Source organism: Mustela nigripes, chromosome 14, assembly GCF_022355385.1.
Source record: "Mustela nigripes isolate SB6536 chromosome 14, MUSNIG.SB6536, whole genome shotgun sequence".
Classification (NCBI taxonomy): domain Eukaryota; kingdom Metazoa; phylum Chordata; class Mammalia; order Carnivora; family Mustelidae; genus Mustela; species Mustela nigripes.
In genome coordinates, this window is record NC_081570.1 from 105,346,416 (window position 1) to 105,367,165 (window position 20,750).

General features: G+C 46.0%; 2 protein-coding genes and 1 long non-coding RNA gene across 4 annotated transcripts in view; 2 read left to right on the plus strand and 1 right to left on the minus strand.

Moving 5' to 3' along the window:
- Positions 1 to 10,697, plus strand: part of VPS45 (vacuolar protein sorting 45 homolog) — a 70,093-nt gene extending 59,396 nt beyond the window's left edge. For both annotated transcript variants that reach the window (XM_059376013.1, XM_059376014.1), the window contains one exon: positions 10,063 to 10,697. In XM_059376013.1, coding sequence (XP_059231996.1) covers positions 10,063 to 10,150 — 88 coding nt within the window. In that variant the 3' untranslated portion in view covers positions 10,151 to 10,697. The remainder of the gene's footprint in view (positions 1 to 10,062) is intronic.
- LOC132001434 (uncharacterized) lies at positions 7,402 to 16,387 on the minus strand. The gene is made up of 3 exons (XR_009399616.1): positions 16,298 to 16,387; positions 13,913 to 14,049; positions 7,402 to 8,115 (listed from the first exon to the last, which is right to left on the minus strand). It is a non-coding gene; the product is annotated as an uncharacterized LOC132001434 (long non-coding RNA).
- A 724-nt stretch (positions 16,388 to 17,111) lies between these two features.
- Positions 17,112 to 20,750, plus strand: part of PLEKHO1 (pleckstrin homology domain containing O1) — a 9,567-nt gene continuing 5,928 nt past the window's right edge. Inside the window, exons 1-2 of the mRNA XM_059376015.1 lie at positions 17,112 to 17,233; positions 17,807 to 17,953. Coding sequence (XP_059231998.1) covers positions 17,204 to 17,233; positions 17,807 to 17,953 — 177 coding nt within the window. The 5' untranslated portion in view covers positions 17,112 to 17,203. The remainder of the gene's footprint in view (positions 17,234 to 17,806; positions 17,954 to 20,750) is intronic.

Consider the following 20,750-nt stretch of genomic DNA (forward strand, 5'->3'; position numbering starts at 1 on the left):
AGAAACCCATTCAGCGTTTTTTTCCCTTTATTGTATTTTAATAATAGTTTTTTTATATTTGTAAATAAATATATGTAACATACAAGTTAGAAAGCATAATAATATAATGAACACCCTGGAATCCTTCACCAAACCCAAGAACTAGGAAATTGCCAATAACATGGATCTGCTTGTATTCCTCTCCAATGATACCCCTTACCTCCCTACAGCAGGCAAGCACCATGCTACATTTTGTATTTAGTTCCCTTGCTTTGGTGGGAGATTTTTATCACTTATAGAAATAAGTGATAAAATTTTTTTCTATAGAAAAAATATAGAAATAAAATATTATTTCTATATATTTCTAAACAATGCCTTATTTAGCTTTGCTTATTTTTGAACTTAAAAAAATGGTTTCATATTTCTTTTTACTCAACATTGCTTCTAAGATTCATCTGTATTGTACCATGTAACCTTTGTTCACTCATTTTTCAGTGCTCTGGAACATTTTACTGTGCAAACATACCACCATTTACTTCTCCGTTCACCTGTCCATCTACATTTGAGTTGTTGGCTTTTTGTTTAGTTTAGCCTTGTCTTATTTACTATTACTGTTTCTATCAAAGAGCAGCAAGAAGAAATGTGAGCCAAGGATATTGACAGATTAGGTATGATTATATTGTTTAGGAGCAAGAGGAGAATTATTTATTGAATAACTGCTTTATACAAGACATTCAAGTCAGGGTCTAAAATACAAAGAAAATAAGATGTCCTTATCTTTGATTGTGTGGTCCAGCGGAGGGCAATCAAAAATTTTTTATTTCTCAAATCAGGACATAATTAATCTCAAGGACACAAAAAGGCACAAAATAAACATCTTTTGGAGAGTCCATTTTCTTATAATCTGGGGAGATGGTCAGAGGTAGAATTAAATAATTAAACTGATTAGTACCTTAAAATATGCTTACATCAAAATTTAAAAGGTCCTTTTATGAAAAATAACAAAATTTGAATGGAGTTTTAACAGAATACCAGACCTCAAAGAAAGGGTTAAGGTCATAAACCAATTTGGACTGAACCCCCCATTTTTTTTTTAAGATTATTTATTTATTTATTTATTTGACAGACAGAGATCACAAGCAGGCAGAGAGAGAGAAGCAGGCTCCCCGCTGAGTGAAGAGCCCGATGCCGGGCTCGATCCCAGGACCCTGAGATCATGACCCGAGCCGATCATGACCCACAGAGCCACCCAGGCGCCCCTGGACTGTACCCTTGAGGCTAATAAATTCAGGGGCACCTGGCTGGCTCAGCTGGCAGAACATGTGGCTCTTGATCTCAGGATCATGAGTTCAAGCCTCACATTGGGCGTGGAGCCTAATTAAAAAATAATAGGGATGCCTGGGTGGCTCAGTTGGTTAAGCAGCTGCCTTCAGCTTGGGTCATGATCCCAGCGTCCTGGGATCGAGTCCCGCATCAGGCTCCTTGCTCAGCAGGGAGCCTGCTTCTTTCTCCCTCTGCCTCTGCCTGCCATTCTGTCTGCCTGTGCTCGCTCTCTTTCCCTCTGTCTGACAAATAAATAAAATCTTTAAAATAATAATAATAATAATAAATGCATTCTCTTCTGTTGTTAGGGGTTTTCAGGCACAAAAATTTGAGAAGTGCTACTGGGTATTTACCCCAAAGATAGAAATGCAGTGATCCGAAGGGGCACCTGCACCCCAGTGTTTATAGCAGCAATGTCCACAATAGCCAAACTATGGAAAGAGTCTAGATGTCCATCAACAGATGAATGGATAAAGAAGATGTGGTATTGGATGCCTGGGTGGCTCAGTGGGTTAAGCCTCTGCCTTCAACCCAGGTCATGATCTCAGGGTCTAGGGATCGAGCCCCACATCGGGCTCTCTGCTCAGCAGGAAGCCTGCTTCCCCCTCTCTCTCTGCGTGCTGCTCTGCCTACTTGTGATCTCTCTCCCTCTGTCAAATAAATTAATAAAATCTTTAAAAAAAAAAAAAGAAAAAAGAAGATGTGGTATACACACGGTGGAATATTGCTCAGCCATCAAAAAAAGGAAATCTTGCCATTTACAATGATGTGGTTAGAACTAGAGGGTGCTAAGGGTGCTTATGCTAAGGAAAGTAAGTCAGAGAAAGACAATTAAGATCTCACTCATATGTGGAATTTAAAAAACAAAGCAGATATCATAGGGGAAGAGAGGGAAGAATAAAGCAAGATGAAATCAGAGACAGACCATAAGAGACTCTCAACTCTAGGAAACCAACAGGGTTGCTGGAGGGGAGGGAGGATGGAGAGCTAGGGTAACTGGGTGGTAGGCATTAAGTAAGACACGTGATGTAATGAGCCCTGGGTGTTATATACAACTGATGAATCACTGACCTCTACCTCTGAAACTAATAATATATTATATGTTAATTAATTGAATTTAAATAATTTTTCTTATTTTGAGAAGTGTTAATGCATGTAACTTAAATAAAATATGTCCTAAATAAGATAATTCAGGCAAATTAATTAGGAGATACTTCACAGAGGAGACAGCATTTGAGCTGGAGCTTAAAGAATAAGTTGGATTTTCATAGAAAGAGAAGTCAGGGCTAAGGAACAGCAAAATTGAGGACAGGAACTTAAAAGATAATAATAATAAAGAGGAGCAGCACATTTGCAGAATAAGGAGGATTTCTTTGTGGGTAAATCATATATACAGTGAAGAGCCGTGTATAAGATTCCTGCTTTCAGACATCAGTGCTGAATGCCAATGGTTTTCCTTGCTCCTGATAAAATTGCTGTTGGATATTTAGGAAATATTTAGCATGACAGGTGACATTTAAGAAGAGGTCTTAACTTTTTTTAAAAAATAGGAACCTGGGGGTACCTGGGTGGCTCAGTCATTTAAGCATTTAGCTCAGGTCATGATCCTGAAGTCCCAGGATCATGTCCCGCCTCCGGCTCCCTGCTCAGTGAGAAGCCTGCTTCTCCCTCTCCCTCTGCTGCTCCCCCTGCTTGTGTTCTCTCATTCATGTGCTCTCTCTCTCAAATATATAAAATAAAATAAAATGGAAATATGAATCTGATTCAGGTGTTCACTCAGCAAACTCTAAATTTAGCTTCTATTTTTTATTACGGAATCACAGATCAGAAAGATATTACTCAAGATTTACATTATCTTGGGGCACCTGGGTGGCTCAGTGGATTAAAGCCTCTGCCTTCGGCTCGGGTCATGATCCCAGGGTCCTGGGATCGAGCCCCATATTGGGCTCTCTGATCACTGGGGAACCTGCTTCATTGTCTCTCTCTCTCTCTCTCTCTGCCTGCCTCTCCGCCTACTTGTGATCTCTCTCTCTGTCAAATAAATAAATAAAATCTTAAAAAAAAAAAAAAAGTACATTAACTGGTAAGTGAAGACATTAGAAAAGAACTCCCCAGGCTCTCACTTCCACCACCCCCTCTGCCATCTGTCCCATCCACTGGGCCCAGTGTTCCTAGCCTAGCTCAGCCCCCCCACATAGGCACCAGGTCTCATCCCTCACCTACTCTAAGATAATCACTCTACACTGACTCCTCTTTCCTCAGTTTTTCCCACGCTAGTGGATCATTCATAGAAGCATAGAAACATACTGACTTCCCCCCACTCCCCGCCCCCGCCTCCGCCTTTAAAAACCCTCTACTAGCCTCCTTTCTCTTTCCAGGTTCTGTATCATTTCCGTGTTCTCTTTTGTAGCCAAAAGTCTTGAAGAACAGTTTCTAATCATTGTCTCTAATTCCTCTCCTTACATATTCTCTTGAATCCACATATTCTTTTAAGCCTCAATCTGCTCAGGCTCTCACCCCCATCACTCTCCAGAATATTCTTACTGTGGCCCCCAGGGACCTCCGCATGGCTAAACTGAGAGTCAACTTTTAGCTCCCATTTTACTTGACCTGTCAATAACATTTGATCAATCTCTTCCCTTGGAAACACCTTTATCTCTTAGTTTCCAGAAACAGTAGTCTCCTGGTCTTCCTGCCTCACTGGCTCTTCCTTCTCTGTCACTTTGGTTCATTTCGCCTATCTTTGGAATCCCTGGAACTCTGTCCTTAGACCACCTCTCTTCTCTATCTATACCCACTTCCTTGGCAATCTCTTCCAGGCTCATGGCTTTCAAATCTGTCCGCTACTGACTCCTAAATTTATCTCTCTCATCCAGAGCTTTTCAGCCTCAGCACTGTTCGTGTTCGGGACCAGATATGTCTTTGTTGTAATGAACTGTGCTGTGCTTTGTGGGACGTTCAGCAACGTCCCTGGTGTCTAGGCAGTGGTGCCAGTGGCATTCCACCAGTTACAGCTACAGAAATATATCCAGGCCTTGCCAGATGTCCCCTGGGGATAAAATCACATCTCTCTCGCACCTCTCCCCATTAAGAACCACGGTTTCTAGTCTGAACTTCTCCCCCAAACTCCAGATTTGTATATTCAGCTGTCTACTTGACACTTCTGTTTGAATGTCTAATTATCCATATTTAACATGATCAAGACCAGGCTTCTGATACATCTTTCTAAATACGATCCTTCCTCAGACTTTGCATCTTAGTTCATTGCGTATCCATCCTTCTAGCTGCTTAGGCCAAAAACCTTGGTGTTTTCTTGACTCCCCTCTTTCTCTCACACCTACATCATGATTCATCAGAAAATCTTTAGATCCTTTCCTTCAAAATATGTCTAGAAGCTGAAACCCTCTTACCACTGCTGTCCTGGTCCAGGACACTACCATTTCCCACCTAGATTGTTACAACTGCCTCACCCTTGACTCTACAGTCTTATCTCTGCACCGAAGCCTCCAGGGGTTACCCGTCTTACTCAGAAGTAAAAATCAGAATCCTTACAGTAAGCTGCCAGGCCTCATGTGATCTCATCTTCATGCTCCCCCCGTCCCCCATCCCCTTCCTTAACATCCCGATACCTTCACTCCAGCCACACTAGCCTCCTCTCTGTTCCCTGAACACACCAGGCCTCAGTCCCTTTGCACTTGACCTTCCCCCAGATAGCTTCCCTTGCCCCATTCAGGTCTTGGCTCAAATGTCAGTTTCTCAGTGAGGCCTTCCTTGACCCCAGGATTTAAAATCTCACACCACCAACACCACCTCCAACTCTCTTTCAACCAGCTGTATTTTTCTGCATAGCACTTTCTTCATCTCATGTGCTATAGAGAGGCAGTGCCACGTCATGCTTAGAAAAACAAACTCTGAAGCCAGATAACCTCGGTTTGTATCTTGACTCTGTCACTTCCAAGATACAAGACCTTGGCTTCTCTGAGCCTCACTTCCTTTATAAAGTGGGATAGTTTTTATCTCATGAGAACCTCACGTACAGTGATATGAGCTCACCATTATTATTGCTGGTGTGATATTATTGCATTTTACTTATTAATTTCATTTATCTTCTCCCTTCTTCCATTGGAATATAAATCCCGTGAGGGAAGAATTTTTTTTTTTTTTATGCTTTGCTTATTGCTGTATTCACAGCTTCTAGAACAGGGCCTGGTACATAGTAGGCAGTTAATAAATATGTGTTAATCAAATTGTTACCTCTGGAAAGAGCAATGGGGAGAAGAAAGATCCAGGAGACTTGAGCTTTATGTGTACTATTTAAAACTTTTGCCAGAACAATGTATTCCTGTATTACTTGCATCCTCAAAAAGCTTGTAGGCTTATGTGAAAAAAAGACATGTAGACAAAGGAATTCCTAGAGGATTGCTAATATGAGAGTTGAGTTGTAACAGATGTACAGTTCAGATAAAGTACCAAGGGGTGGGGCCGCCTTCCCGGGGAGGGAATAGTATGTGCAAAAGCAAAGAGGTATGAGACACAGTAGTAGCTCTGACGGCTGGAAGCAGTGGAAATTGAGAGGATTTGTCAGTGTTCTGGGCTATTAAAGGTTCCATTGTATCCTTCTCTCTCACCCACTCCTATCTTCCAGCATCTCCAGCTAAGTGTTTGGCTGTAATTAGAAAATTATTACTCCATTATGGCAAATATTTGGGGGTGTTTTTTTTTCTCATGCTTTTCCAGAAGGTCTTTTTCTGGGTGCCTGCTTCCTATAAATTCCATTAATTTTGTTTCATTATACCACTTAACATTTGACTCTAGCTTCCTTTGGTGTCCTTGGTTTTTTATTATTAAGAAACTCACATATAGGGCGCCTGGGTGGCTCATTTGGGTAAGCGACTGCCTTCAGCTCAGGTCATGATCCTCGGGTCCTGGGATTGAGTCCTATATCGGGCTCCCTGCTCAGCAGGGAGTCTGTTTCTCCCTCTGACCCTCTCCCTTCTCATGCTCTCTCTCTCTCTCTCTCTCATTCACTCTCTCAAATAAATAAAATCTTAAAAAAAGAAAAAAGAAAAGAAACCCAGATATAACTTCTATCTGTGGAATATAGTGAAAAAAGAGGAAGATATAGATGATAGATCGATTGTCTTGTTATATAGCTTTGTTTAGGAGCACAGTTGTTCAACTCAATTACTTTAATAATTAAAATCTAAAGTCCTTTAAGTGTTAATCCCTAGTTCCTTACCGAAGACTGAAAAGTGAAAAACCTCTTTTTCCAATACATGATGCAAGAGTTTTTGAGATTGACTTTTTTTTTTTTAAGATTTTTTTATATATTTGAGAGAGTGTATAGGGACATGGGTGCAAGTTGGGGGTCGGGGCTAGGGAAGGAGAGAGAGTCTCAAACAGACTACCCCACTGAGCGCAGGGCAGACCGAGATCAGTCTTGTGACCCATGAGAGCATGACCTGAGCCAAAATCATAAGTCAGTCGCTTCACCTACTGAGCCACCCAGACGCCCCTTAATGTTGACTTTTTAAAATCAGGGCTTTGGGGGCACCTGGGTGGCTCAGTTGGTGAAGTGACAGACTCTTGATTTTGGCTCTGGTCGTGATCTCAGGGTTGTGAGATCGAGTCCCACCTCAGGCTCCAGGGTGGGCACCTACTTAAGATTCTCTCCCCATCCTTCTGCTTCTCCCCACCTCTAAATAAATAAAATAAAATAAAATCAGGGCTTTTTTCTGCCCACCTTGCTTCTCTCCATAAAGTTGGAAACAATGACACCACAACCAAGACAAGCAGAAGCTTAACCCCCTCTGTTAGCGCCTGGTACCATCTTCGTTTATATGCTGTCTCACATTGAGTTGTGATTGTGCATCTATCTCAAAGAGTCCTTTAAAGGTAGGAATCAGGGAAGGGAGGGAAAACTGAGTGGGAAGAAATCAGAGAGGGAGACAAACTGTGAGAGACTCTAGACTCTGGGAAACAAACTGAGGGTTGTGGAAGGCAAGGAGGAAGGGGGGAATGGATAACTGAATAATGGGCGTGAAGGGGCATGCGATGTGATGAGCACTGGGTGTTATATGCAATTAATGAATCAGTGAGCACTGCATCAAAAACTAGTGATGTACTATATGTTGGCTAATTGAATTTAAATTAAATAAATAAATCTCAATGTGCCCCCCCCAAAAAAGCTAAAAAACAAAAATCATTCTTCTGTTGTTATGTTTTTAAACATAGTCTAAATTTGGGGTATAGATACCAATATGTTCCTCGCCCATAATTTTTAAAGCATTCTGCAGTGACTCATCAAAGTCCTCAAATAGATACTTTTTAAAAAGTCACAATGGCCCTCGGAAACAAAATTAGACTTGGCAAATATAAATAGTATTTTCTCTTTGCCGTCAAGAATGTGGGGTCTTGTTGATACACAGAGGAGGATCTTGAAGTATAATTTCAGTGAAGTTACTTCTTTTCTTTGCAATGGTTGCAGAGTCTGAAGTGAAGCAGAAATCACCTGGTAAATTCCCATAGGGCTTCCCAGTCCATTTGTTCCGTTCTTACTGTAAGTCACCAGTCAGAGACTTCTTGTGTTCTCTCTCAAGAAAGCAATGCTCCCTCATTCCCTGATACTTGTTTTCTGCCCTTGAAGTGTCTCCAGTCCAACTGGCCAAAAACCAGGCCACACAGAAGTACCTGGATTTCATTAGGGAAATAAATAAATTTCACTTCTACTCCTTTCCCTCTACTTTATCATCTTTTTTTTCTTTTGCAAAGGAGTTTGGAATTTAAGTCCTCCAAGTCCAGAATCTGCCAGATCTAAAAGTGGGAAACAATGGTAATGATTAGGTACCTACCTGGTCATCCCTCCAGCCCTCTGCTACAGACCTGTCTCCCCAGAGTGACACTTACTACACTGCCCCCAGACTCCAGTATCAAAGCGAAGGCTCTCTGGCCAACACGTAGCTATTTAAGATTTTATTTATTTATTTGAGAGAGAGAGAGAGTGAGTGAGCAGGAGGGAGAGAGAATCTGAAGCAGACTCCAAGCTGAGCACAGAGCCCAACTCGGCTCAGTCCCACGACCACGAGGTCACAACCTGAGCTGAAACCAAGAGTTGGATGCTTAATGGTAGCTATTTTAATGAGTTCATTTATTTAGGATGCCACTATTGGGGCCCTACTAGATATCAGCCTATGTGCTAAGCCCTGGAGATCCAAGCTGAAGCCCTAGACCCACCATAAGCAGCTCAAAGTCTAGTGCAGTAGACAGGAACAGGGAGAGGACCTGAGGAGCAAGAACACAGAGCTAAAATACCGGGACAACAAAGAGAGTTGCAGGGATGAGAGGGATCCGACCAGCCTGACGGAGTCTGGGAACTTTCAGTCCTCGCCTTAAAAGATAAAAAGGATTTCGTCAGACAGAAAAGGGCCATCTGTCGTTTCAGACACAGGACTTAAGAGCACAACATACAGCGGGGAAAGCTCAGGAGGTGTTTGGGGGAGAGCAAGTGGCTGGGCGCTGCTGGGTGGCCTGGTGGGAAGTGGAGCCAGACAAGCGAGCAGCAGTGTGCGTGGTACCCGGGGTACAGGTTCCAGAGCCTGAGCTTGAAGCCCAGCTGAGCCACTTCCTGGCTACATTGAGCTTGGCAAGTCCCTTCACCCCTATAGCTTGGTTCCATCATCTTTCAAATGAGGATAATAGCATCTTGTTCACACATACATATACACATACACATGTGGCTTAATACAGTTATCAGGAACAAAATAAATACAAGTCTTGGTTAATTATGAGGATACATTATGAAGGGCCTTGAATTTTAATCTGTACAGTATTCCGTAAGCAAAATTAAGGTTTTCAAGCTGACGAGGTGAAAGTACACAATAGGATACCATCTGTGTTTTAGAAAATCAACTCTGGTGCCACTTTGCAGAGTCCCCCAGCTGAGGAGGAGACTAGAGGCACAGTCCACGTTCTGAGGCCATTTTAAGAGTCAAACAAGAGGTGTTGATGTAACACGGTTCTCAGTTAATACGGCAACCTTGCCCTTAAAAATTCTGGGTCCTGGGTGCCTGGGGGGCTCAGTTGGTGAAGCGTATGACTTTTATTTTTTTCTTCAAGATTTTATTTATTTGACAGAGACAATGAAAGAGGGAATACAGGCAGGGGGAGTGGGAGAGGGAGAAGCAGGCTTCCCACGGAGCAGTGAGCCTGATGCGGGACTTGATCCCAAGACCCTGGGATCATGACCTGAGCCGAAAGCAGACGATTAATGACTGAGCCACCCAGGCGTCCAAAGCATCCGACTTTGGTCTCAGGGTTGTGAGATTCAGCCCTGCATCAGGCTCTGTGTTTAGCGTGGAGTCTGCTTGAGATTTTTCCCCCTCCCTCTTCTTCCCTTCTATTCTTCTCCCCACTTGTGCTCTCTCTCTCTCTCTCTAAAATAGATAGATAGATGGATAGATTTAGATTTTTCAAAAATTGGGGTCCTAACTAGAAATTTCAAACTGGAAATCTCAGTCTTAACAGATCTTACAGGTTTAGTGCTAAAAAACAGGGAGAATCTTGGGGAAGAGCACTGAGGGGCATTCCTTCTAGTCCACAAGTTTGAGTGTTCAACTGATGCTTCTGCACGCACAGATCAGACCAGTACCTCTTGAATACTAATCGTGATATCCTTCATTCACCTCTATGTCATGCGCGAGATAATCTATTTTTGGAGATGCTTTTTTTCCTTCTCTGAGTAACCTCCAATCTTCTGCTCAGTTTCCTAGAGGAAGTTCTGGCTTCTGGACTGCACAGCCGAAGCAGGGAGAGCTCTCAAGTGACATCAAGGTCAGCAAGCAGAAGATAAGATGGTGACAGCGAGGTGAAGAGAATGGCGTGACTCCCCCCCTGGCGTCGCCGCAGGTTTTCCCCGCTGACCACAGGTGTTGAAGAAGAGCCTTGGGTTTTGTGCTTGTCGTTCTAACCCAACTCCAAGTAGTCTGCTAATTCGTGGACAGTTGACACAGACACCAAGACTCCCAGTGATGAGCTGAGAATAAGTCTGTGCCCCAGCCCACTTTTCTTGTGGTTTTCTTATCAGATAAACAAAGGTATTCCTTGTATTTGACAGCACAATCACTTCAGTTTCTGATGAATTTTGTTGGGATCTTACTTGAGAAATGGGTTATCAGAGCTCAGAGGGGTTTAAAAAATAATCATTTGATGTTCACGCTATGCATCCTGTCTTCTCTTGACCCCTTTTACTTTTCATTAACCACATTCCTACACACTTCATTTTTTTGAAAACTCATCATGTTTCTGTAAAGAACCATCCAAAAATTGTTCCTACATTGCAGTTTTCTGTGGCACTGAGAAACCATGTATGACTACAATAAAAATCCATTTTGTGGAAAGATACAAGTTTTTATTTCTTTGGGGTTAATATCTATTTATGGGAATTCATGAGATGAGGCATGCGTTGGCTTTACACCAGAGATAGAGAAGGCACTGCTTCCATCCAAAGGATATTTAAAGTATGTCAAAGCAAATGATAAATTCTGGTGTCAATTTCGATTCTCTTGAAAGCAGTGGTTGTGGGGATGTCACTAATGCCAGGAAGTTATGGCATCCTCAAATCATAGCAAAAACAGCATAGCACAATCCCTCACTGGTCTTCTGTAAGCCCTGTATATATTTTGTTACTTTCTTTTGATGTTGAACATAAAATATTCGGTAGCCACAGACGGCCTGAGTTCAAATCTGTCAAAGTTGTCAGGCTTTGAGAATGCTGTTTAGTCTCCCTGTGGCTCAGTGTCCTCATCTGTAAGATAAGGGTAATAGACCTGGAAGGGGCTGTAAGTTAAGCACCCGACTCTTGATTTCAGCACAGGTCATGATCTCAGGGTCTTGAAACTGAACCCCATGTTGGGCTCCGTGCTCACTGGGGAGTCTGTTTCTCTCTCTCCCTCTCCCTTTGCCTCTCCCTGCTTGTCCACTCTCTCTCTCTCTCAAAAAATCTTTTTAAAAAATGAGAGTAATAGGGGTGCCTGGGTGGCTAAGTGGGTTAAGGCCTCTGCCTTCAGCTTGGGTCATGGTCCCAGCGTCCTGGGATCAAGCCCTGCATCGGGCTCTCCCCTCAGCAGGGAGCCTGCTTCCTCCTTTCTCTCTGCCTGCCTCTCTGCCTGCTTGTGATCTCTGTCTGTCAAATAAATAAATAAATCTTTTTAAAAATGAGGGTAATAAAGTACCTTCCTCATAGGACTATAAGGATTAGATAATATATATAAAGCACTAAGAACATTGCAAACACTAATAATAGACAATAAGATTGATTCCTGTCTCCAGCCTGGGGCTACAAAATCAGTATACAGAAAGATCAGATTCCCGTCAACTCTCCCACTGCACTAATCAGCAGCTCAAGAAATAAGGGAAAAAATAAAGGCCTTTCTAGCCATCTCCCTTTTCCCCATTCCCTCTCCCTTTTCTCCATGGTTTAACTCACACTCATGTTAAGCCCTAAGACTTTGTCATATTATAGCTAAGAGCTAAGATCTAAATTCCTTTGCTTTTTTTTTTCCTTTGTGGGTCACTTTAGGTACCTTTAAAAAAATTTTTTCCCTTTTTTATATTAAAATGAAACTGCCTTCATTTGGGGTTATTATTTTAATTGCAGCATTTTATGAGTTACATAGTTTTTTCAAATAAACAGAAACTTCCTTCCAAGCAGGATTATGTGTGCCTCCCTTCCTCTTGGCAAGATAACTCTTTGGAATAAGAAGAACAAGAACAGACACTTCTCTGGGAGGACACCTGGGTGGCTCAGTTGGTTAGGTGGCTGCCTTGGGCTCAGGTCATGATCCCAGGGTCCTGGGATGAGTCCCACATTAGGCTCCTTGCTCAGCGAGGAGCCTGCTCCTCCCTCTGCCTGCTCTGCCTGCTGCTCTCTCTGCTTATCCTCTCTCTCTGACAAATAAATAAAATCTTAAAAAAAAAGAGAGAGAAAAAGAATGGACTTCTCGGGGTGCCTGGGTGGCTCAGTGGGTTAAAGCCTCTGTCTTCAGCGCAGGTCATGATCTTTAAAAAAAAAAAAAAAAAAACAGACTTCTGGGGTGCCCAGGTCGCTCAGTCAGTTAAGCAACCAACTCTTTTTTTTTTTTTTTTAGATTTTATTTATTTATTTGACAGAGATCACAAGTAGGCAGAGAGGCAGGCAGAGAGAAAGGAGGAAGCAGGCTCCCTGCTGAGCAGAGAGCCCAATTCGGGGCTCGATCCCAGGACCCTGGGATCATGACCTGAGCAGAAGGGAGAGGCCTTAACCCACTGAGCCACCCAGGGGCCCCTAAGCAACCAACTCTTGATTTCAGCTCAGGTCATGATCTCAGGGTCAAGGCATCAAGCCCCGCCTTGTGCTCCCCAGGCAGGGAGTCTGCTTAAGGTTCTCTGCCTCTCAATCTGCCCCTGCCCCCACACACGCCCTCTCTCACTCACTCTCTCTAAAATAAATCTTAACCAAAAAAAAAAAAAAAAAAGAACAGAGAGTTTTCTTAAACCATTCCTCCTATTATTTGCCTGCTTCCATTGTGCCTACCCAACTAAGGATACCAAGAAGTGTAAAAAGTGAGCCTTACCCTCAGGATGTCTGATGCCAGAAGGTGGCATTTCTGGGACACATGGGTGACTCAGTCAGTTAAGCAGCTGCCTTTAGCTCAGGTCATGATCCCACAGTCCTGGGATCAAGCCCCACGTTGGGCCCCCTGCTTGGTGGAGAACCTGATTCTCCCTCTCCCTCTGCCTGCTGATCCCCTACTTGTGCTCTCTCTCTGTCAAATAAATAAATACCCCCCCTTTTTTTAAGTTGGCATTTCTTTATTAAGGATCAAAGACTTACATACATTTTTTAAAATATTTTATTTATTTATTTGACAGAGACACAGCAGGAGAGAGAGGACAAGCAGGGAGAGTGGGAGAGGGAGAAGCCCGCTTCCCGCTGAGCAGGGAGCCCAATACAGGACTTGAATCCAGGACCCTAGGATCATGACCTGAGCCAAAGGCAGACACCTAACGACTGAGCTACCTAGGCACCCCTTACATACATTTTTAAAATATTTTTAAAATATTCTTTTTAGAGACAACCTGGCATGCTCACATGTGAGTTGTGGGGGTTGGGGAGAGCATCCCAAGCAGACTCCATACCCAGTGCACAGAGCCCAACTCAGGGCACGATTCCTTGACCCTGAGATCATCACCTGAGCCACAGTCAAGAGTCCAGTGCTTAGCCAACTGAGTCACCCAGATGCCCCAAAGACTTCGTTTTCAAGATTTACAGAGCCGATTACATTACTAGTGGCGCTTTATTTTTACCCTTTAAAAATAGCATTTTCCTTGACGTCTCATGTGCTTCTAATGACTCTCTTCCGTAGATTGAAAGGCCCTCGTCAAATGTCCCATTTACTCTACAAAGCCAAGGCACTGTTTTTAGCTAACCCTTTGGACAGCAAGTTTTTGCCCAGTAAACTTGCAAGCAGCAACTCAACAGTCCTATCGCTGATAGCTCCTTTCTTCCTCCCTTACGGGGAGTGGCTTATAAAACAGTCAAGTGAAGAATAAAGTTGCTGGACTTGAGTCTTACCCACGATGATACCGTTAGGGAGGTCACCCCATCACGAATCCTCCTGGTATCTTCGCTCCACCAAAAGACAGAAATAGGCTTGAGTCGTCTTTGTGGCTTGTGTGTATCAGGGTATCCAGCTCACTGAGGAGACAGTGCTGTGACAATGTGTTAAAAAAAAAAAAAAAAAAGCACCGGTAAATTCTCACTCTGAGATTTCTCACTTAAGAATTGATCCTTGGAGGGGCGCCTGGGTGGCTCAGTGGGTTAAGCCCCTGCCTTCAGCTCAGGTCATGATCTCAGGGTCCTGGGATCGAGTCCCACATCAGGCTCTCTGCTTAGCGGGGAGCCTGCTTCCTCCTCTCTCTCTCTGCCTGCCTCTCTGCCTGCCTCTCTGCCTACTTGTGATCTCTCTCTGTCAAATAAATAAATAAAATCTTTAAAAAAAAAAAAAAAAAAAGAATTGATCCTTGGAAACAGCCCCAAGTCAAAGATCCCAATTCAGGTGCCACGAGGTTCACCTGATGAGAGAGAAGTCAGCTGAAGAACAGGCCTGGGATGAGTGTGGCCCAGGGAGAGGGTATGAGTAACAGGACCACGGGAGGCAAAGCGAAGGGAGGTAGGGGCAGGACAGTAAGAGGAGACAGAGAAGCAGTACAGGTTAGTGAGAGAAAAATCCAGAGATTTATGTAACATCATCAGGAGCAAATAGGCAGGAAAGGTTCTCCACCCCCATGCATCTGTTCTGATCTGAAAATTACTTGGGAGGGTTCTGATATTTTACCAGTCCCTCTGCCTAATGTTCCACAAAACTCTAGCACAAGGACCCCAGTACCTTGCATACAGCAGACACTCAAATATTCGTTGACTTTTCAAAGGAGGAGAAAGGAGGAAGATGGGGCAAATCATGAATCACTTGTCTCCCATAAGCCAGAATCTATTTAACTTATAAATCCAAACCGCTCTCATCCGCCTGGCCAGCAAGCCCTCAAAAGAGCATGCCTCCTACTTTTTCCTCCCCAGTACACTGGGACATTTTGCTTCCTCATTTATGAAGATACCCTGGATTTTCTGATTCCCTTTAAAGCACTTTTTCAACAGGGAGCGAGAAACAGAGATGGTGAAAGGGGAGAGGAGTGTGTGTGTGTGTGTGTGTGTGTGTGTGTGTATACAAAGCCTAAACAGTGGACTGGAGTCAGAACACCTGGATTCTAATCCATTTAGCTAGTAACTTGCTGCATAAACTTGGGCAAGTGGATTGATCTGCCATGCCAATTCCTCATTTTCCAAGTGGGAATAATATTTATTCTGTATACCTCACAAGGTGGCACTAAAGATTTAAAGAAATGATATATAAGAGCATTTTGAAAGGCTAAATGTCTGTATCAGTCTAAAATAGAGGAATTAATTACTCTGGTAAATGAAAAGAGGTTAAGAGGAATATCATTGGGATTAGGAGGAAAGGGGGTGCCGGGAAAGAGAAAAGCCCCTCCTTCATTTGACAGATGCCAGAAAAAGGCAAGACCGCCCCATTCCTGAAACCACAAAATTGGTCAATATTTTCTTTTATCTTGAGACGCCTCCAGAAGAAAAAGTTCATTTTCCCTGCTCTTGTGTGCCAGGGATTTGTATTCATTTTGTGGTTATTGCATGTCTACCATATGCCAGGCAATGTTTCTGTTAGCTTATTATCATTCAATAATTAGCCCTAGAGGGCAATACTTGCAGATTTTCATAGGACTTCCACAGGTCATCTCCTATATTCCACTAACTTTCCTTGTTGATAGAATTGGCAGTTCATCCCTCACCATTTAATATGTTGAGGAAGAGAGTCCTGATGAAATTCAGTGACTTGGGGTGCCTGGGTGGCTCAGTGGGTTAAATGCCCAACTCTGGGTTTCGGCTAGGGTCATGATCTCGGGGTGCATGATGGCGCCCCGCATGGGGCCCTGCGTTCAGTGTGTAGTCTGCTTGTCCCTCTCCTCTGCTCCTCTCTCTCTCTCTTTCTCAAATAAATAAAATTTAAAATTTAAATTAAAAAAAATATTCAGTGACTTGATCAAAGGCCACAAAGTAGTGAAGATGAAACTGGTACCCAAACCTGGGTTTCCTGACTCCCCACCTGCCCTTAAATATGTACTGGAAAAAAATGAAGCTAAGATGTTGGTCTGTCAGCTCCGAGGCAGATCTGGTGTAGGAGGCATCAGCAGAGGTCTCTCCAGTCAGGGCATCCTCTGGGCACAGAGCCCTTTCCTCCACTGGACTAGGATGGGGTGCTTCCAGGTGAGGGCAGCAGGAAGAGATAGCGAGGAAGTTTTAGCCTCACCTGGAGCTTATATTTAAAGCCACATGGTACTCTAGACAATGGCTTTGGAGACGGAGAAATGTACTCCCGCCAGTACTTACCGTGTGTGTCTGCGTATCCCTGGGCCATCCCGAGTCTCACTCTTCTCCATGTGCAATGGAGATCACACGTATGTCCACTTCGTACTTAGGAGGCTCAAAGAAGGCCTGAGGCTTTGCAAACTGGTAGCAATGTGGATTAATACGAACTCCACTCCCCCCGCGCGCCCCTACCCATCCATACCCCCCTCCTCGGGGCACAGAAAACTTTTCCCCAACACCTGACCTACCCAGGCCACTATCTCCACCACCCAGGGAGTATGAATTCCAGATGCCAGTTCTCCCTCAGTCGAGCGCCCTCCCACCTCCCGCTCTTGTTTTTGTTTGGGAGGGAGACCTTCTCGATCTAGGTTCTCTCGGTTTTGCTAGATCTCTCTCCATTATCCGTTCCCGCCGCCTCCGCGGGCCGTCCGGGCAGGTCGGGCGGGTAGCTGTCTCGGGCTCCACCCCGGGCTCCGGCCGCAGGTGCGAGCGTGGGTCCCGCGCCCTCCCCACCCCCCATCCCCGCCCCGGGAGCCGCTCTCTTCGGCTGGGTTTAGGTCTGTCTTCTTCACCCTGGGCGAGTCAGAAACAAAGGAGGGGGGTGGGGGAGCGCACCATCTCCGGCTCCGCGATTCGCCCTTTATTCTGAACTCGCAACGTCAGCGGGCCCGCGGATGGAACCGCGGGGCGCGGGCCGGGGAGCTGGCGGCGGGGGCGCGCGGGGGCCCGGGCCGCGTGGGCGCCGGGATGGAGGGCGCCGAGGGGCGGGGAGCGGGCGTGCGTGTGTGCGAGTGCGAGGGAGGCCGGCCTTTAGTGTAACCGGAGCTACAAAGAAGGGGAGAGTCCGGGAGAGGGAGGGAGGAGCGGCGGCGGCGGGGGGCAGCTCCGCCAGCCGGCCCCTGCCCCCGGCGCCCGCGCCCACCCGGAATGATGAAGAAGAACAATTCCGCCAAGAGGGTGAGTGCGCCCGCCGACCGCCGCTCCCAGGACCCCGGCCCCGCGGCTCCGGCGCCGCGCCGGGGGGCTTTTGTGTGCGGACTTGGGTCGGGGGCTTGGACTTGGCTCACTTTGCGCCCGCCCCCCGCACCCCCTTCCCTGGGCCCGGCCGCTGCCTGCGTACGCGCGGCTGCGGCCCCGAGACAATGAGAAATAAAATAAAATGCCGTTCTTCCCGGCGCCGCGGGGACCGAGGCTGCGGGAGGGGGCGGGGGACCTGGCGGCCAGCCGGAGGCCACCCTCCGCCCAGGCCGGGCCCCGGCGCCCCCTCCTCTCGCACTTGGAGTTGTTTATGTGGGGGAAGCGGGAGGGCGGCGGGGCGTGTTGGGGGGGAGGGAGAGTTGCCCAGAGTGAAAACCTTCCGAGAAGTGGGGAGCGAACGCGGGGCGCCCTGAGTCCAGCCTCAGGGGGCTTGGGGGGACGGTCACGGGAAAGCCGGGGACAGGGGAGCGAGGGGTGTCGTGAGGGCCAGAGTGAGACGGGGAGAAGGCGACAGCCACCTAACCGGAAGGTTCTGCTCTTGCCCTGGGCCAGGGGCTTCAGGATGGCAACCATCCGTCCGCACCGCCTGAGAAGGTCGGCTGGGTCCGGAAATTCTGCGGGAAAGGGATTTTCAGGGAGATCTGGAAAAACCGTTATGTGGTGCTGAAGGGGGACCAGCTGTACGTCTCTGACAAGGAGGTAGGTGCCCTTTGCCTCCTCTGTCCCCGTTTCCTCATATTCCCCCGTTTTGTCCCCCGACAGGGGACTCCCCTACCTCTGTCTCCTCCTTGCGTCGCCCCCTATTTTGTTCCAGAAACAAGTTCAGCAGTTCGGTTGGTCTCTACCCCTGACAGATCTGCATAAAAAGGTTACCCCTTCTCCAGAAGCCCTGAGTAAGAATTTGAAAGTTGAGCGTGCATCTTAACTTAATGATTTTGCTTTGCAAACACCTTTCGGACAAGGACGATAACCTCCCTCCCAAGGTGTCCCAAAAGTTCTAAGTGTCCCCTGCTGCCCCCTACCCTTTCCTAGCAGCTAGCTGAAGGTGGGATTTTTTTTTTTTTTTTTCCTTTGCCCTGTCTGCTGAAAAGGCATATGCAGGTCACATCACAAGGGCAGCTGCCCCAGTCACAGAGAACACGTGCGCAATCCTGGGTCAGTCTCATATGACCTCAGGCAGAGTATCTGTGAGGGGTAGTTATTTCTGTTGAAGCCAACATTCCTAACCAGTGTGCTTCCCACTCCATTAAAAAAAAAAAAAAAAAAAAAAGCATCAGGAAACTCATTCTCCATGCTCTTCCTAAGTTCCTCCCATTTGTATCAGAAAGCAGACAAATGGAGTCAGGAACCCCTGTCTGTCCCTGGGTAGTTAAAATGAAAACCATAGTCCACATTCAGAACCTGAGCCCAGATCACTGAATCCACACTCTTGTCCCTTTTATCTCTATTTCTTGAGATCAGTAACACCTGAGAAACTGACATTGCCCTCCAGGAGTTGGAAGTCATTCCCATCCCTACTTCTGAGACTGCCTGCATTAGACTAGGAGACTGTGCTGTGCTCCCCTGGTTGGGTGGCCCTTCCTCCCCCAATCCTGTGTCCCACCCAACCCACTCCACCCGGCCCTGGGCCTTACTGGGAAGTCCACCCTGATTTCTAACCTCTTCTGCTTTCTGCAGTAGACTATATTTAGGTAAATAAGTCCTTTTATGGTATTGAAACAGACACATGCGCACTCCTAGAGAAAAAGTATTCATCTGAACACAACGTGTACCTAGCCGAGTAGGGGAAAGCCGAGCTGTGCCCAGGCCCAAGCGATCCCTCTTCTGGGTGTTTCGACCTGACAGTTTAGGCTAGGCTGGGAACTTGCTGATGGAGGGCGGTGAGAGAAGGCTTTGATAGTAGGATTTCTTTTTAATGGCCACTTCCACCCCATCCCAAATCCTATAGAAGGTCTTTCCACAATTTGCTGGCTTTCCAGTTTAAAAAATAATAACGAGCAAGTGTCAAAGTGTATCTCCTGTCTTCCCCAAACTTCATAATGGCAGGAAACTCTGGTGAGCAATCAGGGAGAACTTCCCACACGTCAAAGGGGAACCATGAGAACAGTGAAAGGGGAGAAGGAACAAGACCTCTTTTCTTGTTTGTGTTTGTCTGAAGAACAGAGTCTAGAAGCAAAAGAGCATGCTTGCTCCCTGTTTGTGGAGGAAGGAGTGCAGAGACGGGGGAAGGAGGGAATGACCTCAGCCTCCGAGGCTTGGTGTCCTGTGAGTCAAGAACATCTGATCCATCATGGGGCCCATTGCCCCCTGCCGAGGAAGAAGAAGAAGTGGGAACACACCTACCATTACTCCTCTTCTTGGGAGCCCATTTCCATACCACGGTGGGCCTGAACTTAGGGTGAAGCAGACAGAGGACTCTAGGCTCTATTCTGTCCACTTCCCACAAGCTCCAGAGCAGAATCTATTAAGATTCAAGATTTCTTTTTAAATGCGAAGTGTAATGATTGCAATTTAGGTGTTAACACAAGAATATTCCTAACTCTGTCCCCTCGAAATTTCAACAGTCTTATTTGTTACTTCTCATAAAGGCAGGGTCTCCCACTACCACCCCCATCAAAGAAATCCTTCTGTATGGTTGTTATGAATCACTTTCCTCAGTCAAAGGGCATCTTATGATCATGGGGTTGATGTATAGGAACAGAAACTAGATCTTGGGGAGATCTCCTGCTAGAGGAAACTGGGTTCAGGGTATCTTTTTTGGCAAGGGAAAATCCCTTTCTGTGGGCCCAGGGGAAAGGAAGGGTTAACTTTGGAAGATCAGTAAATGAGACTTAGGGAGTTTGGTAGAGGAAAGGACAAGGGTCTCAGAGTTGTCCGTCTTCGGTGGGAGCAGTAATCTCCTTGTCCTGCTGTTTGTCTTGTCCCTTCTCCTACTGCTGCCCTATCAGGGCCTAACTCTGTCACTGTCTCCTTCCTGGGGTTCCTCGTCAGCTGTGTCCAGGGCAGAATATTTCCCTTCCCTTCTCCCTTCCCTTCCTGTAAGGAAAACAAAACAAGTAACTCTGTCCCGTGGCTCCATACACACACCCAGCACTTTCCTCTCTAAGAGTTCTGGCTGCTGCTGATAATCTCACGTCTGAGGCATCATCCTCCCTCCCTGCCCCACGTTTCTGGGAATTGTTCTCCGGCACCCCTTGTTGACATCTTCTCCACTGCCATCCACAATCCTCCTGGGCCTCTGGGTCATTTACCAGCCCAAAGCTGGGGAGCCCTGGAAAGGGGAAAGCCGTGGAGGAAGCTCGCCAGGCCGAGGTATAGCTGTCATTGACCCCAGAGAGGCTATAGGATGAGCCCTCCTCCTCTGTGTCAGCCCCCTGGCCCCAATGGCAAGTCCAAGTCCCAAGGACAGGCAGGGGCAAGACCAGAGACTGGCTGGGGAGTGGAAGAGAGAATCACACCCCCCCACCCCCCACCACCCCCCACCACCCCACCCCCT